At 37.5% G+C, this 25,480-nt stretch overlaps 1 protein-coding gene across 2 annotated transcripts in view; it reads right to left on the bottom strand.

Annotated features, from left to right (window-relative positions):
• Positions 1 to 16,500, bottom strand: part of Fnbp1l (formin binding protein 1 like) — a 117,740-nt gene extending 101,240 nt beyond the window's left edge. For both annotated transcript variants that reach the window (XM_076863483.1, XM_076863484.1), the window contains exon 1: positions 16,277 to 16,500. In XM_076863483.1, the coding sequence (XP_076719598.1) occupies positions 16,277 to 16,300 (24 nt within the window). In that variant the 5' untranslated portion in view covers positions 16,301 to 16,500. The remainder of the gene's footprint in view (positions 1 to 16,276) is intronic.
• Between the last annotated feature and the right edge of the window lie 8,980 nt (positions 16,501 to 25,480).

Genomic DNA, 25,480 nt, shown 5'->3' with positions numbered 1-25,480 from the left:
TATTAAAAATAAATTCTCTCTCTCTTTCTCTCTCTCTCTCTCTCCTCTCTCTTTAAAAAAATAAATAAATAAATACTGTACTTCTTAACATCCCGATTATATTTTTCCTTTTCTTGATACAATACCACTACCATCAGTATTAGCCTTTATCTTACTAACACATACGGGTACTATAACAAGAATTTAAGGTGAACATTGATATTTTAAAATTCAGAGAAGTAAAGAAGAGACATGTACCTAAAGAGACACAAGTAGACAATATGCACATGAAATAATTCTCAGTATCATGTGTCATCAGTTAAATGCAAATCAAAACACAATCAGGCAACACTTTGTAACTATGATGGCTATAATCAAAAAGCTGGACAACACAAGGAAAAGGTGTTCATAGTGGCATTATTCATATAACAGACAAAGGTGAAAACAACCTGAATAAATGGATTAACAAAATGTACACATGCATACAATGAAATATTCAGTAATTAAAAAAGAATGAGGGGCTGGGGCTGTAGCTCAGTGGCAGAGTGCTTGCCTAGCATATGTGAGGCATTGGTTCAATCCTTTGCACTGCGTAAAATAAAGGTATTGTGTCATATACAACTAAAAACAATTAAAAAAAAAAGAATGAAGTACTTGTAAATGCTACAACATAGATAAACCATGAAAACAGTTTGCTAATTGAAACATGCCAGTCACCAAAAGACCACACATTGTTATAATTACATTAATATGAAATAACCAAAGCAGGTAAATCTATAGAGACTAAAAGATTAGCAGTTTCTGAGGCTGTACTCAAGGCAGAGGAGGAAATAGGAAATAACTCCTAATGGATACCATCTTTTCTGGGATGATTCAAGTCACAGTAAGAGATCAGTGGGAACACAGAAATGAACAGGTGAAGCACAGAGAATTTGAAGGCAAAAAAAGTGGGGGGGGGGGGGTATTGTGGTAAAATACATAAAACGTAAGATTTACCACCTTAACCACTTTTAAATGTATATACAGTTCAGTGGCATTAGGTACATTCATACTGTTGTACAGCTATCACACCACCCATCTCCAGAACTCTCTTCACCTTGCAAAACTGAAACTCTACACCCATTAAAGTCCCATTGCTACTCTACAGGCCTCATTTAAGTGTAATCATGTTTTGCAGCACATTAAAAGACTTTCCTTCTTTTTTTTTAATTTTAATATTTATTTTTTAGTTCTCGGTGGACACAACATCTTTGTATGTGGTGCTGAGGATCAAACCCGGCCTCACACATGCCAGGTACGCTTGAGCCACATCCCCAGCCCGACTTTCCTTCTTTTTTAAGGCTGAATAATATTGTGTACGTGTGCACATGTGTGTGTGTATGTGTATACAGATATATATATATAACACATTTTGCATATTCACATATTTGTCCAGGGATATTTAGGTTGCTTCTCTACCTTCTGGCTATTGTGAAGAATGCTGCTATGAACATGGATATACAAATATCTATCTTTTTAAAATATTTTTAGTTGTAGATGGACATACTAATTTGTTATTTTTTATATGGTGCTAAGGACAGAACCCAGTACCTCACTCGTGCTAGGTAAGGGATCTACCACTGAGCCATGACTCCAGCCCAAGTATCTCTTTAAAGAGCCTGTAATCTATTATTTTGGTATACAACCAAAAGCGTATTGATGAATTATATGTTTAATTTTTTGAGGACCCACCATACTGTATTCCACAGCACTATACCATTTTATATCCCTACCAAGAATATACAAGGATTCCAATTTCCTCACACCCTTAACAATATGTGTTATATCTTGTTGTTTTCATAGTGGCCATAAAAGTAAGTATAAGGTGATGCACAGGGAATTTTTTAAGGTGATGAAACTACTCTCTGTATATATTAGAATGTTGGAAACATTACATTCATTTGCCAAAACTTACAGAACGTCACAGAATAAAGAATAAACCTTAATGTGTGCAATTTTTTAAGAATCATATAGGCAATCAGAGGATCCTAAAAAAAAGTATGCAGACTGATAGAAAAATCTAATTATTTCACAAATATACAAAACCTCACTAAAGGAGATGGAAAAAGGGGGCTGATCTAATGAAGAATCTAAAACCAAAGATAAAAAGAAATGTACATAATCTCCATATTCTAATTGATAAAGTTGTTTAACACAGAGGTATGCTTTAACAACTCTGATATTACTATACATGTATACTGGAAATGAATAAACAAAAGATGACAGCTAGAGGAAGTTGTTGGAGAGGAAATTTACAGATCAAGGAGCAAGGTCAGAAGGAAATATGAGGTAATGGATTAGATTTAGAGACATCAGTAAGAACTCAGGTTTAATATAGATACAGATGGTTACATATATAAATATTTATAGATATGTATACAAACACCAGCTTAAGTATACACTATATTTCTTTGTATTAGCAGAAAGGGCCTAAAAGCAATGACATCCTAGCAGTAATGAGTCCCAGATTTTGGTTTCTAATACCATTCTCCAATAAAATGAACCAGGACTCTATGGAGAAATGGCTAATTCTAGGACTGAGGCAGGAAATACACAAGAAGAATCTGGAACATCTTGTAATCCCAGAAAGTAAAAAAATGCTAAACACACACAGCACCTTAAAGTATGTTAAAGGGGCAGAGGAGACAACTGAAAGAGCTCCAACAGCCAAGTGTGAAACAACGTGAGCCTCAAGACTAATGAAATATTTGGCTGGGGTTGTGGCTCAGAGGTAGAACACTTGCCTACCATGCATGAGGCACTGGATTCAATCATCAGCACCACATAAAAATAAAAATGAAGATATTGTGTCCACTTATAACTAAAATATAAATATGTAAAAACTAATGAAATACTGAATCAAAACTTAAAATAAATGGGACTGGGGTTGTGCCTCAGCGGTAGAGCACTTGCCTAGCACGTGCAAGGCACCGAGTTCGATCCTCAATACCACATAAAAATAAATAAATAAAATAAAGGTATTATGTCCAACTGCAACTAAAAAATTTAAAAAAAGATTATCAAAAATAAACACCTACAAGATCATACTGATATAAAAAAAGATTGATTAAATTAATAAATGTAGCAGAAAAGGCAAATCTCTTGTGCAAAATTCCAAACAAATTATAAACATACTCTACCCTAAAGGAGGGCAGTATAACATCCCTCCTCCAATGTGGACTTCACATAGTTACTTCCTAAGAAAGAATACAGTATAAAAAGTGGAGTGGGAAGGACTGGGGATGGAGCTCAGTAGTAAAGCACCCCTGGAAAGATGAAGGTAGGGTATAGAAAAGGAAGGACAGAAGGAAGAAGAAAAAGAAAAAGAAAAGAGAAGGGTGGAGGGGTAAGAGAGGAAGAGGGGAAGAGAGGGGAAGGAGGAGCGAGGAGAAAGGTCTCAGTAGAGAATACAGTGGAAACTTGACAAACATTACTTCAGTCAGTTAACCAAGATCAAAATCAACAGTGATAAATTATGATGATATTATATATCGTGAAATAATGTGATAAAAATAGCACTCAAAAGCTCCTCAAAACCCATAACCCATGATCATGAACCCATGATCATTTTCCTCCTCAAAACCCATAACCCATGATCATGAAGAAACAAATACATTCCAATGGAATGACATCCTACAATATATCTAATATTCCTCAAAATTCTCAAGGTCATCAAAAACGAGGAAACTGAGAAAATGCCAGACAAGAAGTACCTAAGATGACATAATAACTATATGTAAAGTATAACAGAAAAGGGGAATTAGGTAAAAACTAAGAAAATCTAAATAAACTTGGAACTTTTAGTTAATAATGTATCAATATTTGTTGATTAACTATATCAAATATACCATTTTAATGTAAGATTAATAATAGAGGGCAGAGGTAAGTCATAAGAAAACTCTTATCTCTGTACTATCTTCTCAGTTTCTACGTAAATCTAAAACTATTCTAAACAGAAAAATCTATCAACTTAAAGAAAAAAAGAAAAGCAAGTCACAGTAACTCCACACTGATGGCCTCTTACTCTCTGTAGATAAATTTATAGCTTGGAATTATACCTAGATGAATAAGGAACCCAGACTAAATAACAGAAGATCTTTATTGTTCTCAATATCCAGGGAAACTTTATAGATACAAAATAAATTCCTGGACTTGTTTCAGACTCTTTCCTCAGTTTCTGAAGTGCTTTATTGGTCTGGGGTCAAATCAAGTCTCCATTAATTCTGGATTTTACTAGCTCAAAACACCCAAACATTCTGGCAGGTGATGTCAGCAAGGAATAGTATAGAAAAAAACCAGCAGTCCAAAAATTCCAACTACGGTTCACAAGCCCTTATCAACAGGCTTCTTAAAACAAAGGTGGGCTAAGATACTTGAAGATCCTATCTCTACTAAAACATCTGTTGTCACTTATATTTATGGTCTTTTTATGTTATTATTCAAACATAACGCATGTCTCTAGAAAGCTATCATTAACTCTTTAAGAACAGAGACCATAAATTTTATGCCCTGGACTACCTTACAACTATTTCCCTTCTTCCTAACAGAATTCTAATTTTGTTCGGGCGTCAATGAGTCCAGCTCTGGACAATGAGGCCTAAGGGGAAGGTTGTCATGGAGTTTCTGGGAGAGCTTTTTGCACTTCTGATAATGATACAGGCACAGTCAATAATCCTTTTTCTTCCCCCCTCCACCTTAAATACAGAAATCATGGTTAGAGCTACAGTTACCACCTTGCAACCCTAAGGCAAACCTGAAAACAAACTGCACTGCTGTTGAGTCATGAACTTCCGCCAATGACAGCCTGCTTCCAAACTTCTTACATAAAACAAACTGCTAAGTCCTAAGAGGAAGCAGGAGGGAAATCAGAGGGAGAAAAAGAACAATCAAGTTGTGGCTCTCAATACCATAAATAGCAATGGTATATGTGATCTCAACAGCTGAACTTGCTTTTACCTCAAAAAGAATATGTACTCCTCCCTGGCTTTCACAAAAGAACTGCAAGAGAAATAGGGAAGAAATATCATGCAAATCCCTTAAAGGGATCAAAAAACTTCAAACAGTCCAAATCCATAAACTTATAGGCAGAGCATATCAGAACTCAGTATGCCTTAATCTTGATAGACATCTTTCCATGGTTTGGGAATCACAAAATATCAAAGGAAAGCATCTAACAATATCAAACCAGAAACAAAGAAACCAAAATAAAGAAAAAAAGCAAACTTGGAGGTTATGAATATTATGCAAAGGTAAGAAAACTAAACAAAACAAGAAACTTTTTTTTTATTCTTAATTGACAAGTAAAATGTGTGTATTTACGGTTTACAACATGTTAATATATATAAACACTGTAGGTCCACTTTACCTTTTGAACATAGTCCTTGCCCAGGACAGTGGCCCATGCCTGTAACCCCAGCAGCTCAGGAGGCTGGGACAGGAAAATCAGAGTTCAAAGCCAGCCTCAGCAAAAAGCAAGGCACTAAGTAACTCAATGAGACCCTGTCTCTAAATAAAATATAAAATATGGCTGGGGATGTGGCTCAGTGGTAGAGTACCCCCGAGTTCAACCCCTGGTACCAGGAGAAAAAAAAAAAAAAATTGCCCTTGCTACTTATTTTAAAAGGGACATATTTTTCTTTTCCTTTTCTCCCTCTCTCCCTTCCATAACCTGGGGGCAGGAAACAAGATTACCTTGAAGCTGGGTGTGGTAGCACACACCTGTAATCCCAGCAGCTTGAAAAGCTGAGACAAGAAGACTGCAAGTTCAAAGCCAGCCTCAGCGATGGCAAGGTGCTAAGCAACTCCGTGAGACCCTGTCTCTAAATAAAAAATACAAAATTGGGCTGGGGATGTAGCTCAGTGGTCAAGTGCCCCAGAGTTCAATACCCAGTATGGGGAAGGAAAAAAAAAATCCACAGGAAGATGTCACCAGAAGAACTAGGAAGTGACTATCCCCCAAATTAACAAGTGAATTTCAACACATCACCAGGGTGCATCTGGGACCACCAGCCAGGCCACACCTGGAATGTAGCCTTTGAATAGCTTCTTTAAAAGCCCCATTTTCCCTGATGGGCAGAATAGCAGCCTCTGGGACAGAAGTCCCCTGTATTTCTCCTTTCCTAGCAAAGCAATAAAACTTCCTTTTTCTCAAAATCTGTGTCCTTGTTGTTGGATTGACATCTGTAACACTCACTACGTAAATGAAATTTTGTGTCCTTTGACAAACACCTCTCCACTCCACCAGTGATTCTGGTAACTATCATTTTATTCTCTGTTTCTACAGGTTAAGACTTTTTTACACTCCACACACAAGTGAGACCATGTGGAATTTGATTTTCTGTGCCTGGCTTATATAACGTCCTCTGGGTTCATCCATGCTGACCCAAATGACAGGATTTCCTTCTTTCAAAAGAAGGCTAAACAGTATTCCACTGCATTTATACATTTTTCTTTATTTGTTCATCCATTGATGAATACTTAACCTAGGCTGATTCTTGTTTTAATCCACTTGTGCCCCTACAACAAAATACCTGAGACCAGATAATTTATTAAAAAACAAATTTATTTTTCATAGTTCTGAGGTTGGGAAATCCAAGATTAAGGAATCAGCAGAACTAGAATCTGCAGAGTACTTTTCTGCTTCTAATATGGCACCTTGTTGCTGTGTCTTCACTTGGTAAAAGGGGAAAAAGGGATGGAAGGGGTGAACTCTCTCCCATAAACCCTTTTATAAGGGTTCTAATCATATCCACGAAGGCAGAGTTTTCAGTATTAAGTGGGGCCTTCACGTTCTGAAGGCCCCACTTAATACTGGTGCATCAGGGGATGAAGTTTCAGCATGAATTCTGGAGGGTACACACACATTCAAACCACGGCAATTCCATATCTTAGCTACTGTCAATAATGCACAATAATCACGGGAGGATTGACATCTCTTCAACATACCGATTTCATTTGCTTTAAATATATATGCAGCAGTGGGATTGTTGGATCATATGGCAGTTCTAGTTTTAATTCTTTAAGGCACCTCTACATTGTTTTCCATAATGGCTATACTAACTTACATTCCAAACAATAGTGTATTAGAGTTTTCATCAAAATTTTTCTTTTTTTTTTTTTTTTTTTTTTGATAATAGCCATTCTAACAGATGTGAGGTGACATCTTCTTGGGTTTTAATTTGCATTTCTCTTATGATTAGTGAGGTTGAACATTTTCACATACCTGTTGGCCACTCATGTTTGTTTTTAATGGTGCCAGGATTGAGCCCAGGGCCTTGTACTCAGTAAACTGTCTTGCAAACATTCTCTTATTCTATAGCTTTTTACTTCACTTTGATGTTTCATTTGCTGTGCATAAGCTTTTTAGTTTGATATAAATCCATTTATCTATTTTTGGTTTTGTTGCCTGTGCTTCTGAGCAACAAAAATCTTTTCCAGGACCAATGTCATGACACTCTCCCCTGGTTTTCCTCTAGTATTTTTACAGTTTCAGGTCTTACACTTAAGCCTTTAATCCATTTTGAGTTGATTTTTTAATCAACCTATAAGGTGTGAGATGAAGAGCTAATTTTATTCCTTTACACATGAATATCCATTTTCCCCAAAAAAACTTTCTTTGATCTAAATAACAAACTAAGGCAATATTATTGCTCCAAAATGCAAGCAAAGATACTACTTTAAACATTCATTCAGAAAACAAAATAACAAAACCAGCTTAGATGTTACAAATATAATAGCAAAAATCTTGAATTCAATAAGAACTTCCAGTTTCCAGTCATAGCAAGCTAGGTTATTTGGATCAGTTACCACTATTTCACTTTATTAAAATTGGAATATAATCTATATAAAATATACTTCAAAAAAGGTAAAGCAAAGACAAGCCAAAATAATAAGGAATTGCAAGGTCACAGTAAAATAAAAGAGAGGATCCAGAAAGATATAAAAGCACACAAATTACTTCTTTCCTAGGATCTTTGTCAATCCCAAAAAACTACATCTTAATTTTAATAATACAGCAGGAGATAAGGGGATAGAATTCTCTTATGTCGTTATTAAATCAGAATTCACATAACAGAATTTTAAGCCTTAAACTTGGTTTAAGGTAGTCCCAGACTAGTAGTGACAAGGCAAAAGAAAATATAAACACTATAAATACAATAAAATATACAACTAATCACAGAGAAATGATTCTAACAAACATCATGTTAAATGGAAGAAGTCACATACAGGAGTTTAAATGGATGGGACTCAGAACATCATGCTAAGTGAAATAAGCCAATCTCAAAAAAACCAAAGACAAATGTTGTCTCTGATATGTGGGTGCTAACCCACAATTAAGAAGAGTAGGCAAGGAAAAAATAGAATTTCATTGGATTAGACAAAGGAGAATGAAGGGAAGGAAGGGGGGGATGAGAATGGGAAAGACAGTAGAATAAATCAGACATAACTTTCCTTTACTCATATATGAAATACAAGTGTAACTCCACATTATGTACAACCACAAAAATGGGATCCTAATTGATCCACAGAAACCATTGCTTTCAGGGAGGGGGCGGGTGTGGGCATGGGTTGTACTCCATGTATATATGTCAAAATACGCTTTATGGTCATATATATCTAAAAATAACAAATAGAAAAGTTGAAAAAATGTACTTAAACTAAAGGTCATTTTACAGTTAGAAAACATTTTACCATAAATATGTACAATTATGCATCAATTAAAAATGTCAAAAGAAAAAAAATAAAATTACATGATCTCAAAAAAATACTTAAGCTGTACATATTAGATTTGCATACTTAAATGTTACACCTTAATGAAACCTTAAAAATGACGGTGAAATAAAGAAATTTTCAGATAAAAAAGAAAACTACTATTAATTATTTTCAGCCTTGGCAAATAGTAAAGAATATTAATTTAGTTTATAATCTAGGTTGGTCCAGAAGATTGATTCAAAAGCAATCGTTTCTTTTTTTTTTTTTTTTTTTTTAGTTGTCAATGGACCTTTATTTTATTTACTGATACATGGTGCTGAGAATCGAACCCAGTGCCTCACACATGCTAGGCAAGTGCTCTGCCACTGAGCCACAACCCCAGCCATATATACATGCAGTACAACCCATGCCCACACCTGCCCCCGCCCCAAAAGCAATGGTTTCTGTGGCTATTTTTTAAGCTATTTATCACAGCTATTCTACTTCAATGATTTTGACTTTTATAATTTATACTAGAAAAAGATAACCTCTAACCATTCACATTTACCAAAAATTTCAGTGACACCTTAACATTTTACTCTGAAAATCAATCTTTTATCAATTAATAGCCTCAGACAATTTACACTGACCTTCTTATACATGACCATCAATACTGACCATCAATAGTCAAAGTATGTAACAACTGGGTGTTCACTGTTCTAATTTTTAGAATCTAGAGGGCCATAAATATGTTATCCCTTAAGCTAATCAATTATATTCAAGTAAATCAAGGAAATGAGAATCCCAGACCTAAATAGAGAAATTTTTCATATGAAAAGTCACTAGTTATATTTCCAGATTACAAAAATGACTCCTAAGGTCAAAGACATGAAAGGTACAGTCCTTTCCCAGAATCCACAGGAGACTGGCTCCAGAACCTCCGACAGATACTATCTGCAAATGCTAAAGTCCCTCAAATAAAATGGCCTAATATTTGCATATAACCTATTCATGTCCTCCTGCACATCTTCCCAAAAACTTTAATTCATCTCTAGATTATCATTAATACCTAATACAATGTAAATGCTAGGTAAATAGCTATTATACTGAATTGTTTCAGGAATAACAAGAAAAAAATTTTATATTTCCTTTATAGTGTAATTTTCTTTCCTGAATATTTTCAATTCACAGTTGGTTGAATCCACATGTGTAGAACCCACAGAGGACTAACTATGTACACCTTGAGGGAAAAAAACTAAACTACCCTAGTATTCAAAACATAACAAGTATAAAGTTATAGCGATCCACTGAATTCTTCCACCGAGTCAACAAATATTTGAGAGCTGATTGAATGCCAATTCCTTTCCTAAAAATTGAGTATACAGCAGGGACACAGCTGGAACACAGATACCTTTTACTCCTAAAAACAACAAAGTAATAGTGTGCCAAAAGTAGGAAAATCTACCTCCATACATTGATGCTTTTAAAACTACAACAAGTATAGAATACTATTTCATATCCCTCATGAAATTTTTTTTGTTGTAGTTGGATACAATACTTTGATTTTATTTATCCACTGAGCCACAACCCCAGCCCCTCCATGAGATTTTTTTAAATCTGCTAATTAGTTCCCAAGAAAAACTGCCTCTAAACAACAAATATTAATAACTAATTTGGTTATTTTGGTTATAATAGGGATATATTTTTTCTTATTATTCTTCTCTAGTTTCCATACAAATTCTAAGTGCTGAATCCCACATTAACAAAGCAGATATTATCTCACAATGCCTGACAGCATCCCTTATGCTGTGAAAGAAGTTTCAAAGCACTAGACAAGGAAAATTATGCAAATCAATCATAGGTTTTACCACAACTTATTTTAGGAAAAAAAGAAAAACAATGAAAGGTACAGATTACAATATTGTATTATGTGTAACCCCAACAGTCTATGATCAAAGTATAATTTCCAGTTTATTTATTTTTAGTTTTCGGTGGACACAACATCTTTATTTTATTTGTATGTGGTCCTGAGGATCGAACCTAGTGCCCCGCGCATGCCAGGCAAGCACGTTACCACTTGAGCCACATCCCCAGCCCATAATTTCCAGTTTTTAAAGCATTTTTCCTTCTATCATCAAGGGGTACGCCAAGCAGAGGGAGAAACAGGAATCAGTAGAGATGTGAGGAGACAAAAGGAGGGTTGGAAGATATTGATGGAGCTGAAGCATTTGGTTTATAAGAGCAGTGGGCAACAGATGGGAGGAGAGGTAGTTTGAGATTGGCAGGAATGAGAAATTTAGATTCTCTTTGGGAATCATTTTGTTACATGAGAAAACTCACAAACTAATAATTAAAGCAGAAACTGGGGTATTAAAACTCACTGCTTTTTCCTAGTATACACCCCCTTTATCTTCAGAAACAACTCTAGTAACTAAATTGACGTAAAAGTAAAAATAATAAGTCACAGATAAGAGGGGAGAACAATACAAACAAGTTGCAGTAATAATGTAAGTTAAAAAAAAAAAACAACTGGGGGCTGGGACTATAGCTCAGTGGTAGAGCACATGTGAGACACTGGGTTGGATCCTTAGCACCACATAAAAATAAACAAATAAAATAAAGGCATTCTGTCACTCTACAACTCTGAAAATTTTTTTTAAAAATACAACTGATTCCAGAACCATATCATATTATTAAAAGAACCAACATACTTCCAGTATTTTTGCAAAAATGATAATATCAATACAACTTACATCTTCTAAAACCCAGAGAATTCCCCTTCCAACAAAGAAATTAGAAGAGGTAATCCCTTCTACTAACACAAACTAAGATTTCCTGTGGTGGATTTTTAAATAGTCTAAATGGTCTGAAAATCGGGTTAATTATATGCTAATACCTAATTACACACACACTCTCTCACACACACTAGGTTCATGAGACAAGCATTCAGCCAGATCAATCTACCCTTCATCAGTCCCAATCTACCCTTCATCACTTTTCAGGCATCTACACTTAAATTCAAGTCAAATCTAACTATTACACCGAGGTCAGCGCAGCCAACATGTACTAAAGATCCTACCAATGTCAGGCTTTATGCCAGGCAGTATGCTGATAGCTGAGGAGAAAGCAATGAATCAGACAATGAATAAGCAATGAATAATACATGCTCTCTGCCCTCTAGGAATTTCTCAGGAACTCTCCCACATGCATAACCCTCCTTATTTCCAAACCCAGGTGAAATGATACAGCCTTCCTAAAGCTTTCCATACAAAGAATGGAGTAATTTTTCACAGCTTTAAATTCCATTAGTCACTCTCTACTTGTTTCAGGGTTACTTCTAAAGTCTTATTTCACTTTATATGCTATTCGAGGCTCATACTGCTAGCCAACTGATCTTTTAGCATGCCCCCCACAAAGCCTAGTTTAGTGCATAGGCTATGAAGAGCAAGAAATAAACATCTGTTAAGCAATCAAGCATTGGTCTTTTTTATCTTTGTGGTATGTCAGATATACATAGTTGAACTGAAATATAAGGCAATTTTTACATCCTATAAAACAAAACTTTAATGTATTTTTTCCTATCAGTTAATATGCTGCAGGTATGATTATATTCACCCCAAAGTTTCTTTTTTTTTTTTTTTTGCTCTTAAAATGAATTTAAAGATTGAAGATTACTAGATACTACCTACTGATACAGAAGATACTCAGTTAATAAACCAATACTATTCTCTTGCCATGTTTTCTATCTACAAACAAGGGCTGATAAACAGAAATAAACAGGTAGAAAATTTTTTTGGTTTTTTTGTTTTTGTTATGCTGGGGATTGAACCCACTGCCTTGTGCATGCAAGACAAGCACTCTACAAACTGAGCTATATCCCCAGCCCAATTTTTTGGTTTTTTTTGTTGTTGTTGTTGAAGTTTCCAGCCAAACACATTTTATAGATTGGAAAAAGGAGAAAAGAGAGCAAGTATTTTAAGAAAAAGGCAGCCAGGTGAGATGGCACATGCCTGTAATCCCAGCAGTTTGGGAGGCTATAATCTCAGCAGCTCAGGAGGCTGACAGAAGGATAAGTTCAAAGCCAGCCTCAGCAATTTAGTGAGTTGCTTAGTAACTCAGTGAGACCCTGTCTCTAAATAAAACATTTTAAAAAGGGGCTGGCGATGTGACTCAATGGTTAAGCATCCCTGGGTTCAATCCCCAGGAAAGAAGGAAGAAAGGTAAGGAGGGAGAGAAAGAAGGAAGGGAGGAGAGAAAGGCAAGGAAGAGGAGTGGAAATGAGTGGCCCTGGAAGAAGCAAAGAAAAGGAAACACCTGTTAGAGGCAGCTCTCCAGTTTCCATCTTATTTTCATCAAAATGGAATGGTGATATAAAAACAGGTACCTTGATAAGTCTCACCCTCCTTCATTGATACCAACACTACCTGCAATACAATGCTGAACAGGACAATTTTTTTTTTTTAACCAACAGAAGGGAAAATAAGATATAAACAAATATTGACAGGCACAATGGTGCATGCCTATAATCCCAAGGACTCAGAATGCTGAAGCAGATGGATCACAAGTTTGAGGCAAACCTCAGCAACCTAACAAGGCCCTAAACAACTTAGTGAGACCCTGTTTCACCAAAAAAAAAAAAAAAAAAAAAAAGTAGAAAGGGCTGGGGCATAGCTCAATGGTAAAGCACTGAAGATCACTCCCAGGACAAAAAAAAAAAAAAATTATATATATATATATTTATTTATCCTATGACTATTTTCCTAAGCTTTGAATATACAAGAAGTAATAAGCCAGGGCTGTACCTAATTCAAAACCACTTGGGCCTGGAGCAGTGGCCCAAGTCTGTAATCCCAGCAGTTTAGGAGGCTGAGGCAAGAGGATCCAGAGTTCAAAACCAGCCTCAGCAACCATGGCCCTAAGGAACTCAGCAACACCCTGTCTCTAAATAAAATACAAAACAGGGCTGGGAGTGTGGCTCAGTGGTTGAATGACCCTGAGTTCAACAACTGCTACCAAAAAAAAAAAAAAAAAAAAAACCACGCTGGGCAACATAGCATATAATAAGACCTGTTTCAAAAAAATAATAATATAATGAAGAGAATACACCCAGAAAGTATAGGCTAGAGAGAGGGAGTTAATAGGAATTGGTCAAGAGAGGGCATTCCAGATAGTAATATCAATGTAGGTTACTATTTTGGAGTTACAAAAGTAATACAGGTTGAGAACAGCTAATTTGAAAATCCCAAATTTTTGCAACGTGCTGGCACAAGTGGAAAATTCTACACCTGACTTCCTATGATGGTCACAGTCAAAACACAGGCACAGTAAAAATACTATATAAAATTATCTTCAGGTTATGTGTGTAAGAAGTATATGAAACAAATGAATTTTGTGTTTAGATTTTCAAAAATACCTCATTATGTAAATGCAAGTATTCCAAACTCTTAAAAAAAAAAAAAAAAAAAAAAAACTGGAAATCTGTTCTGGTGCCAAGCATTTTAGCTATCATCTCAAAATGACTCTAAATTTTATCAAGGTAGAGCCAATATCATAAGTCTTCGAAATAAATATCACCATACACACACTGTACTTTCTGTATGCCACACACAACACTTGCTTTATTTTTTGAACAAAACTAAATTCCAACAGCAGTTTCATGTCTTTGAAAAAATGAGAGCCAGGCATGATGGCTGTAATCCCAGCAACTCAGGAGGCTGAAGCAGAAGAATGACAAGTTCTATACCAGGCTCAGCAATTTACGGAGGTCCTCAACAACCTAGCAAGACCCTCTCTCCACAGAAAGTGAAAAGGACTGGGGGATATGGCTCAATGATTAAGCATCCCTGGGTGTTCAACTCCCGGTATCAAAAAAAAAAAAAAAAAAGGGATGTAGAAATAAAAATTTCATAGGGTGATCACGATGACTTGGGAGGCTGAGACAGGATAATCGCAAATTCCAGACCAGCCTTGACAAGTTAGTGAGACTATATCTCAAAATAAAAATCAACAAGGGCTGGGGATGTAACTTGGTGCTCTTCTAATTATGAAAATGGGAAACAAAACTATATCCAGTTCTGTTCATGACACTGCAATCAATCAGAACGTTCTAAGTAAAAAGGTATTAATAATTAAGATCCTAATCAATGTAAAAAGATGAATTTTACATAATTCATTTATGTACATTCCTCCCCATTATTAGAACAATTAATGTTATCTTAGAAACGGAATAGATAGGCTCCTGCAATATTTTTCTCTTGGGTGGTGTATTTGCAGACAGGGCAGGTACTAGTTCATGTTGCAGGAGATTCCTGGGCTCGCTAAATAGGGGTTCAACTAGATGCATTCTAAAGTCTTTCAGTTAAAAAATTCCCTATCTGTAAGACGTGAAAAATAAGAAAACATTTTGTTCTTCAATTAATCGGATTTGCTTTCACTCCCATCCTAACAGTTCACCTACATAACTCGAAAGTTATTTCTCCCCTTTCTGTGCAGAGATTTCACGAGACTCTCGCAAACAAAAGGCACAGAAAATATGCACAGGTGGGATAAAAAGGGGAGTGGCCGAGGCCGCGCGGCTCTCGGACAGCGCCCCCACGCTGCGGGTTTCTCCTGCCGCACCTGAGAAATCACTGCCCTCCACACCTCCACCCTCCCGTGGCGGCGTCGGGAACAAATTCTCAGACCTATTACCCTCCACTCGCACCTTGGCCAGATACTGGGCATATTCTGGAGCCTCCAGAGCCCAAGAAAGGCAAGGAGAAAAGAGAACGAAAAGGAGAGAGGATGAAAGAGGATAAAGAACGGAAGGGAAATAAAGCAACCCAGCGGCCGCGCGCTCCTTTTGGCAAAATTAGCTTCCCCAGGAATCATTCAATCAAATTCAGATCACAAAAGCCAATGCTGCAGCCCAAGGGCTGAAGCCGGGGTAACCCAGTCGGAGTCCCCCAAACGTACGCCAATCCGGAAAACTAAGGCACGGAGAGGGAAAATGGGTGTGTGGGCTGGGCCTGGCTGGCCGGAGGCCGGGCTCCGAACAAAGCCGCCCAGCTCCCCCTACCTGGGGCTTGGGCGGCGCCGCCCCGCAGGGAGCAGCCCCAGCCCCAAAGTCACTAGCCCCGGCTGGGGGTCGCAGAGGACGCCCTCCCCGCCAGCGAACTGCGCCCCTTCCGGACAATGGGCCCCCTCCCCCGCCTCCAGGCGGGCAGATACAAAGGGAGAGGAGAGCAGCCGGCGCGGAGCCAAGCGTCCGGAAAGTGAAGGCGGGGAAGGGAGAGAGGACGCGAGAAGAACGCGGCGGACACGGGAGCCCGCGGGCCTCTCCCGGGCCGTCCAGGGCGCTGCCCCTCCGCGGCAGCGGAGGAGGGAGAGTGGTCTGGCCGTCCCTTCGACCCCCCAGCAGAGGAGGGAAGAAAGCGCCACGCACAAAGAAGAGCGGGACTCCCACCATCCGACAGCGCCGAAGCGGGACCGCCTGACGCGCTCTGGCTGCCGACGGTCAGCGGCGCCCGCCAGCCCGCGCCTCCAGGGAGCTGGGGAACCGTGCGGGGCACCCCTCTTTCGCACTCACCCACAGCTCGGTGCCCCAGCTCATGGCGGAACTTGAGGCGACTCGGATCGTCTGGCTGATCCGCTGTCGGTGCGTCCGTCGGCTTCGCAGTCAGTGTGTCCGACTTCTTCCTCTGGCTAGCCGGCAGGCTCGCGTCTGAACGCCTTTGCCTCGAAAGGTGCCGCCACCGCCGGGTTCCCCAGTGAGTGAGAGAGACGCGACTGGAGAAGCCGCCGCCGCGTCCCCGCCTCCTGGAGCCGGGAAGGAGGGGGTCGGGGCCAAGGGAAGGCGGGACGTGGAGCGGGGAGGGGGCGGGGCGCGGTGCACCCTGGGATCGGGGCGGACCCGCGCTCGCTTGGCTGCGACCGGCGGGGTCCCCCTCGAGGGTGTCGTCCCCACTCGCGCCTCTCACCCACGAGGTCTGTTCTCTGTGTCCCTTGGTAGGCGGCGTCTCACTCCTGTAGCCACTCGGATTCCTGTCTCCAAGATGGAAAGGGAGAGGAGGAAAAGACCCCCACTGCCCCTTCTCTGCCCCGGCCCCCTTAACTGAGGCAACTGCAGACACCCGCATTTCCCGCCTGTGGTTTCCTCGTCTTCGGTGAACCCTGACAAAGAAACCTCATCCAAATCCTCGGGTTTAGATTGAGGAGGTGTGGGTGGGTGGGTGTGTGGGGCGCGGTGTTAATTAAAAAATCTTGTTGGTTAAGGAGATCTCTCATTTCAGGCCTGATGCTTCGATCTTAAGATTCTTGGGAATCATTGAAACGTGGAAGGTTGAACGTCAAATGCGAATACAGCATGCCTCCGATTCTCTTTTTAATAAACTATTATAATTTTATTATAAGTTATTTCAGAAAATCATGAAAAGGGACAAATCGTCCGAAAATTATTTGGGGAAGTTGTCACGGCATGAGATAGGAGTCCATTTCTCTTATCTCCTATGCAGGTGGCCCAGCTGGTCACCTGCAGAAGATGAGACACGAATAAGTTTGCCTGATTTCTAGGATGGGCACCTGTGGGTGGGGGTTCAGCGGGAGGAGAGGCCAGGTGTCTCCCTGATCGTGCAAACAACCTATTAAGAACTTCTAATATCATCTATCTCAGAATATACAAACCTTGGAGACAGGTCCATCACTTTTTTCCCCCCCTCTATAGAATTGTTTTCCTAACTCCATAATTGGGCAGTTAGCAGTTTGGCTAGTGCTTCTAGATATCAAGTACTTACGCTTATAATTGGTTGTCTCCTAAAACATTTTTCAGTCCAGTCAACTAGTAGCGAATTCAGTGAGTAATGACAGCTGGGTGTCCTCCCAACAGGTTCTGTGTCAGCATTGAAACTCCTCCCCCAACAGGTTCTGTGTCAGCATTTGAAACTCTTCTCCTGGCCAACACTGGTGAACCAGATTCTTCTGCTTTAATCCGGGTCCTTGCACTCCCTCAGGGTTGAGGCACTTAGCTGGAGCTTTCTGGATAGTACAACCTCTACTCTTGCTAAATAGTTTGCTGCTCTTCACTGAGGTAGCTTGAACATACAGTTTCCATATGAAATGCTTAGTTGTACCATGCCATGGAAGTCTCTGAAACATTGAACAACACCCTAATATTTTTCTATACTGTCTCTATTTCAAATAGAATTTCTTCAAGGTTATTTATATCACCTAACACTGCTAATCACTTCTTTCTCATCTCTCTTCCTCTCACTCCCTAGACATCTTTAAATGTGTTTAGCATTCACAAATAATACTAATTAGTAATGGAAATTGATGTAGTTATCAAATGAATGTCTCATTATTTAAAACCATTCCAATAGTAAGATTTATTATATCTAAATACTGTCAAAAAGTTAAGGCATAAGGACTACAATTTAAATGAAAATTGTGTTTTCCCTTTAAAAAGTAAAATAATCTACCATTTGTGTTAAATATTATCCCTAATCATGCTGTCTACATAATTCCCCAATATAATATAAAGTCTTACCTCCAAGATAAGCAGTTTTCTTCCAAATTTTCTAAACAGATTCCACACTTAAAACAATTTATTTCTCTTCAAAAAAGTTAGATTTGTGGGCATCAAACTTAATATATCAAACATATACATTTTTCAATATTCTCCATTACTATGAATTTAGGCATAATTCATATGACCAACTTAAATTGATAATCTCCTAAGCAATTATTTGTAACATACAAAATTATTTCATATTAAAATCACTATTTACTTCAATGTTTTCAAGCAAAAGTGATTGAAAAGTGAAAACTAGGGCCGGGGGAGTAGCTTAGTGATAAAGCACTTGTCTAGCATGCTCAAGGTCCCAGGGTTCAATCCCCAGCACAACAAAAGAAAAAAGAAAATTCTCACAATGAAGTGTTCTATTTAGTGTCATATTTTGTTTCAAAAATAAAGATTAATCAGATTTCAAAGTATTCCTTTTTATAACATTTCTGGAACTATATAGGCATTTTAGCTGACAGATGCACAAAGTTGTTTTTTGCACAAATTCATGTGTATTATCAGCAATTTATAAGACTGAGTTTTTACATAATCAGACTTATTTGGATATAGTTATTTTTATATGTGATTAAATCTTTATGAACCCATGGGAAGGCATTTTGTAGCAGTTCAAACACATGGTTTTTATCTCTTAAGTTAAAACATAACTCAAATCTTGTTTTGTATTTTTGTTTTGGTTCTGTGGATTGAACCTGGAGCATTTTACCACTGAGCTACATCCCAGATCTTTATACTTTTTATTTTGAGACAGGGTCTCAGTAAGTTATCCAGGCTGTCCTCAAATTTGGGATCCTCCTTCCTCAGCCTCCAGAGTTGCTGGGATTACAGGTATGCACCACTGCACCTAGCTGATTACTCAAATCTTGAAACAAATATCTCTTTGGTATAACAAATATATTAATTTATACCCCCATATCATAACTTGAATCATTAAGTTATACAAAAACCTGTCAATTTTACTTTTGCTATTTCACTTTTTGGCAATCAATTACCATGTAGTTTCTATTTCATATTAGGTATTTTATAAGGTAATCAACACTAAGAAAGAATTACAGGAATAATTATTTTACTTATTAATAATTAATTTATATTAATAATTATTTTCACAATGAAGTCACCTACTGAATAAATCAAAAGGCTTACATTGCCATGGCTCTTTAACAATTTAAATTCCAGTGCACTCCTTTAATTATGAAAATACTTTTATTGATTCATTTTCTCTTCAAACTTACAGTTGAATCTAGTCTATAATAAACCATTAAAGTGTTACCTTTTTTTGATATCATGTAGTAATTCAAATGTAAATCCCTTTTATAATTTTTTTATCCTGATTGGGTGTTTCAAGTTTTTACTCATTTACTTACTTACTTACTTACTTATTTGTACCAGGGATTGAACCCAGGGGTGCTTAACCACTGAGCCACATCCCCAATCTTTTTTATTTTTTTTTATTTTGAGACAAGGATCTTACTAAATTGCTTAGGCCTCACTAAATTTCCCAGGTTGACCTTAAGCTTGTGATCCTCCTATCTCAGCCTCTGACATCACTGGGATTACAGGGCTTTGCCACCATGCCTGGATCAAGTTTTATTTATTTATTTATTTATCTATCTATTTATTTACTTATTTAATTGTAGTTGGACACAATACCTGTATTTTATTTATTTTTATGTGGTGCTGAGGATCGAGCCCAGCATCTCGCATGTGCTAGGTAAATACTCTACCACTGAGCCCCAACCCCAGGGCCTCAAGTTTTATTTTTAATTGATACATAATAATTATCCTCTTACAATTTCTTGTTATAAATATTTAGCTAATGCCACTTTCAGTTTCAAAATTTCCCAGCATGAATTCTTTTTTTTAAGTCAGGATGTAAAACATAGTTCTTTGAATAATTTACTGTTCTAAATACATCAACCTCCAACCATAAATCAATCCTTTAGTTACAAGAAAAAAATAAAGCTACATACCAACTTGATATCCCAAGTATAGTGTGTATGTATCAATGTCCCATCCATGATTAGTTACCAATAATATAGAATTTCCACTACCCAAAGGCAACAATCTCTAGCATGAACAATAGCAACTTACTTTTTTCTCATTTAAATATCTTAAGACTGTGTCTTAAAAGTAAAACTATAGGGGCAGTTCCAAATAAAATTATCTAAGTATCTAGGCAAGAAAATCAAGCTAAAACTGTTAGGAAGAGTATCAAAGGCTGTATACTTGGCATCTCCATTTTAACGCTGCAAATGAAGCACCAAAGAAATGGAATCATGCTAGCATACTGAATGCATGCCAGCTAAATAAAGAATAGCACTGGCTAGTTAATAGTCATCACTACTTTCTGTCCTGCCAGTTTTCCTAACCAAGAATTGGAAGAAATTCAAACTTCAAGGGCATAGTTTAAGGTGGCTCACTAGAGGGGAAAAAATAAAAGAGAGAGAGAGAGAGAAAGGGGGTAGGAGAGAGATATAGACTATGCCTTTTGGGATTCTACTGTCCATTATCAAACCTAGTTAAAGAATCTCATGTAATTGCTTTAATAAATCTTGGCAAAAAGAAAAAGAAAATTCTATACAAATCAAATGGTGTTGATCTAGTTAAAGAAGTAACTAATTTCTACTTTTCTATGATAATTGGTTATCTCCCACTGTCTAAAATACTTAAATGTTTTTAAAATTGCACAGAATTTTAAAAGCATTTAAGTGTTTATCTAGATTAAATTTTCTTCAAAGTAGAAAACAGTGGAACCAAAGTTACGGATTATTTATTGTATCTACTGAAATCCATTCAAAATTCCTACTAATTAAATTCTTAAAGTATTCCTATGTTTTGGGGTTTTTTTCTTCTTATTGGTTTTGTTTGTTGAGGAGGTTGGCCTGTGTTGACAAATTTCCAGCTATATGAATCAATTAACAAAGAGAACACATGGTTCTCTGTCTCAGGTTTTTGGTATTTATGAAATCCAGTTAAGTAAATCATGTAAACTCATAGAAATGAAATGGCTTGTATAGATTCACAAGAGCCAATTGTTAAATTTTTAGGAATTTTGCAAACAGGTTGTTGAAAATGTTGGCTAGTTGTCAGTCTTCGTGTGAGTATTTACACCATGGTAATCACTAAACACTACAAATCAGGGCTGTTTTTTCCTTTGGATAGCTGATTGTTAGACATTAGCATACCACTGTCTAAATCCTACATAGTACTAGTAAAGGAAATGAAAATATGCCTTAGTGTGTTGCTATATCAAAATATCACAGACTGGGGCTGGGGTCGTACGTAGCTCAGTGGTAGAGTGCTTGCCTTACATGTGTGAGGAACTGGGTTCAATCTTCAGCACCATAGGAAGATAAATAAATAAAATAAGGTATTGTGTTCATCTACACCTAGGAATATTTTTTAAATAATATCACAGACTGGGCTGGGGATGGGCTCAAGCGGTAGCGCGCTCACCTGGCGTGCTTACAGCCCGGGTTCGATCCCAGCACCACATACAAACAAAGATGTTGTGCCCGCCGAAAAACTAAAAAAAAAAATAAATAAAATTCTCTCTCTCTCTCTCTCTCTCTCTCTCTCTCTCTCTCTCTCTCTATCTTTAAAAAAAATCACAGACTGGTAAATTATAGTGAAAAAAAAATTATTTTCTTCCAATTCCAAGTCCAAGGTCAAGAAGCCAGCGTCTGTTGAGGATCTTTGTGTTACATCAACCCATGGAGGAAAACAGAAGGGCAAGAAGTGCAAGAGAGCAAGAAGGGGCCTGACTCATTTTCATAATAAACCCACTCTGGGGACAATAATCCTACTCCCATAATAACAACATTAATCTATTCATAGGGACTAGGCCTTCATGACTAATCACTTCCTTTAATGGTTGGTTCTCCCTCTCAGCATTGCTACATAGAATATTAAGTTTCCAACACAAGAACTTTGAAGAACACATTCAAACCACAGCAGTCTGCTCTTGGTCCCCCAAATTCATGTCCCTCTAACATGTAAAATACATTTATTCCATCCCAATAGCCACAAAAGTCTTACTTCATTCTAATGTCAACTCAAAAGACCATAGTCTGATCTAAATCAGATATGAGACTCAAAGTGTGATTTATCTGGAGAAAAATTCCCCTCCAGCTGTGAGCCTGTGAAATCAAAACAAGTTATGTGCTTCCAAAATAAAATGGGAGGACAGGCATAAGATTGACATTCCCATTTCAAAAAGAAGGAACACATTTTCATGAAAGGAAGAACAGGTCCTAAGCAAGTCCAAAGTCCAACAGACAAAAAACAACAATAAATCTTAGAGCCAGAGGAAAATCTCCTTTGACTCCTTGTTCACATCCTGGGTATACAGGGACAGGTGGCAATCATTCTACCACTGAGGTACACCTCCAGCCCTGATTAGCTGACCTTTTTTTTTTTTTTTTCCACTATACTAGGGATTGGACTCAGGGGTATGACACCACTGAGTTCTAGCCATAGTCTTTTTATTTTTTATTTTGAGACAGGATCATACTAAGTTGCTGAAGGTCTTACTGAATAGCTGAGGCTGGCCTCACACTTGTAATCCTCCTGCCTCAGCCACCCAAGTCACTGGAATTACAAGCATGTGCTACTGCACCCAGAGAGTTTAGCTAAGAATTTAATGCTCATTTTAAAAATCAAAGTATCTTAGATATAGATATTTTAAACTTCTTTGAAAATAAGGTAGGCTATTATGATAATTATAAATTCAAGGTGCTATTTCAGTGACCACTTTTACTGTAATAGAGTTTTATTCCATGAGATAAAACATAGCAAGTTAAAGCCATTCATTTTGAAATAAAACAACAAACATTTAATTTCTGATAAACTTCAAGCATTTAGCTTTTTAACCTGAAAGAGTTGGTCCTATAATTATAGCCTAGATCATCTCTAGTACAGAGCATTCCAGAGAATATTAATTAAAATAACTCCCGGGACTGGGATTGTGGCTAAGTAGCAGAGCATTTACCTCTCATGTCTGAGGCACTAGGTTCGATCCTCAGCATACATAAAGATAAATAAATAAGATGAAGGTATTGTGTCCATCTACAACTAAAAAAAATATTTAAAAAATAACTCCAAATGAAACAAAATTTTCCATAGGGTTCCCAGATTTAGCAAGTAAAAAATATAAGACTCCCACTTAAATTTGAATTTCAGATATTATAAATATCACATGGGACAGACTTGTGTCAAGGATGGGGATATATTCTGAGAAATACATCACTTGACAGTTTGATCACTTTGTGAACATCATAGAAGGTTTTTAAACAAATAGATGTTTATAAACTCACTAACTAATATAATCTTATGGGATTATATTGGTATATGCAGCCTATTATTGTCTGAAACATTGTTATGTGGTGTATGACTATACTCAAAATTATTTGTTATCTATCTAAAGTTCAAATTAAATGGGGAACCCTATATTCTAACTGGCAACACTAAGTATTCTTACATTAAACACTTTAGGTAAGAGAATTTCAACCAGATGAATTTACACCATGGATTTGAGGAGGTAGTGAATACCTGAAATCAGATGTAAAAGGTTTTGTTGTTGTTTTTTGCTTTGGGTTCCAGGGATTGAACTCAGGGGTACTTAACCACTGAGCCACATCCCCAGTCCTATTTTGTATTTTATTTAGAGACAGGGTTTCACTGAGCTCACTGAGTTGCTTAGCACCTTGCTTTTGCTGAGGCTGACTTTGAATGTATGATCCTCCTGCCTCAGCCTCCCAAGCTGCTAGGATTACAGGCATGCACCATTGCACCTGCCTTGTAAAAGATTTTTAATAGGTGTATCTGTAACTTTTTCTGAGGAACAGAGGTATGGCTTTCATCAGCAGCTCTTAAGAGTTTGCTTCAAAATCTCTTGGAGAATTTCTTAAAGAATTGTGCCTAACAAGGTTCAGAACAGTGGGTAGAGGATGATATCATTTCTGTTGAAGAGAGAGTTTTTTACTATACGTTTATATGCCCTCTGGAAGAACACATAAGAAACTGGAAGCAGTAGTTACCTCTTGACAGAAGAACTAGGAGATTATGTAAGAAGACTCCTACTTTCCACTATTACTCTTTTGTACTACTTAATTTCTTATAATCTTCATATTTTATCTATTTTTAAAAAGTTCACACTTACAGAAGAACCACAACAGTGTGCAGACCTCACCATAGGCCTTTATGAAGTCAGAATTTCTAAATGTTCCTTATTTGGACCATGTTTGCATTTCTTTACTTTCGTTTTTGTACTGCTTTCCTTTGCCCTGCTTTGTTTTGCTTTGGGGTACTGGGATTTTTGTGGTAGAAGCCAGGGGCACTCTACCACTAAGTTATATCCCTTGTCCTATTTATTTATTTATTTACTTACTTAGATAAGGCCTTGCTCAGTTTGTCCAGGATGGCCTCAAGTTTGCAATCCTCCTGCCTCAGCCTCCTGAGTCACTGGGGTTACAGATGTGCACCATTGAATGGAGCTTGTATTTTTTTTTAATCCATAGTATATTTTGACTATACATTAAAGTCACATATATTGCTCTGCACCATTTGCTGAAAAACAGCAAACACAAATACAAACACATACATACCATCCCATGTATCTCCTAAGAAAGACAGAAAACAATGACTTAGTTGGAGAGGTTTTTTAGAACTCTTAAAGGGCTCAGTCAAACCAATCCTCACTCTGGCAGTGAGATGGGAAACTGCTCATTGTTTTAAGTTAAAGACCCAGGAGAATGGACTCCTAATTAATGTTTTTGGCCATTGAATTATGACTGAGCCTTTACTTATCCCCCTATTAAATAACCTGCATTTTCTGTAATTCTAGTGGGTAGGGCTAGGAATAACAATGACCTGTCTGTCATTCCTAGAAACTTCAAGTGTTCTGGCATCAAAAGAATTTGCCCAGCCAGCTCCACAGTGACATATCAACTGGTCATAATTTACTTCATCCTACCTGTTACCTAGCAAATGGCAATCAGTGTTCAAAGTGTTCACTACTTCAGAATTAAACCTGCAAAGAGAAATACACCCCAACTCATTCTGGCAGAGCACTGACTATCTGGAACATTCTTCTGGAGTCAACAAAAGAAGCAGTGTCTCTTCTTTACTTCTCCATCTTAGTAAAATTAGTAGGGAAGAATTTCTTCCTGGGCAAACATGCAATCTGATGGGGAAAAGTACCTGTTTATTCCCTTT

This window comes from Callospermophilus lateralis, chromosome 7 (assembly GCF_048772815.1).
Source record: "Callospermophilus lateralis isolate mCalLat2 chromosome 7, mCalLat2.hap1, whole genome shotgun sequence".
Taxonomy (NCBI): Eukaryota; Metazoa; Chordata; class Mammalia; order Rodentia; family Sciuridae; genus Callospermophilus; species Callospermophilus lateralis.
This window is presented reverse-complemented; position numbering and strand designations above follow the sequence as displayed.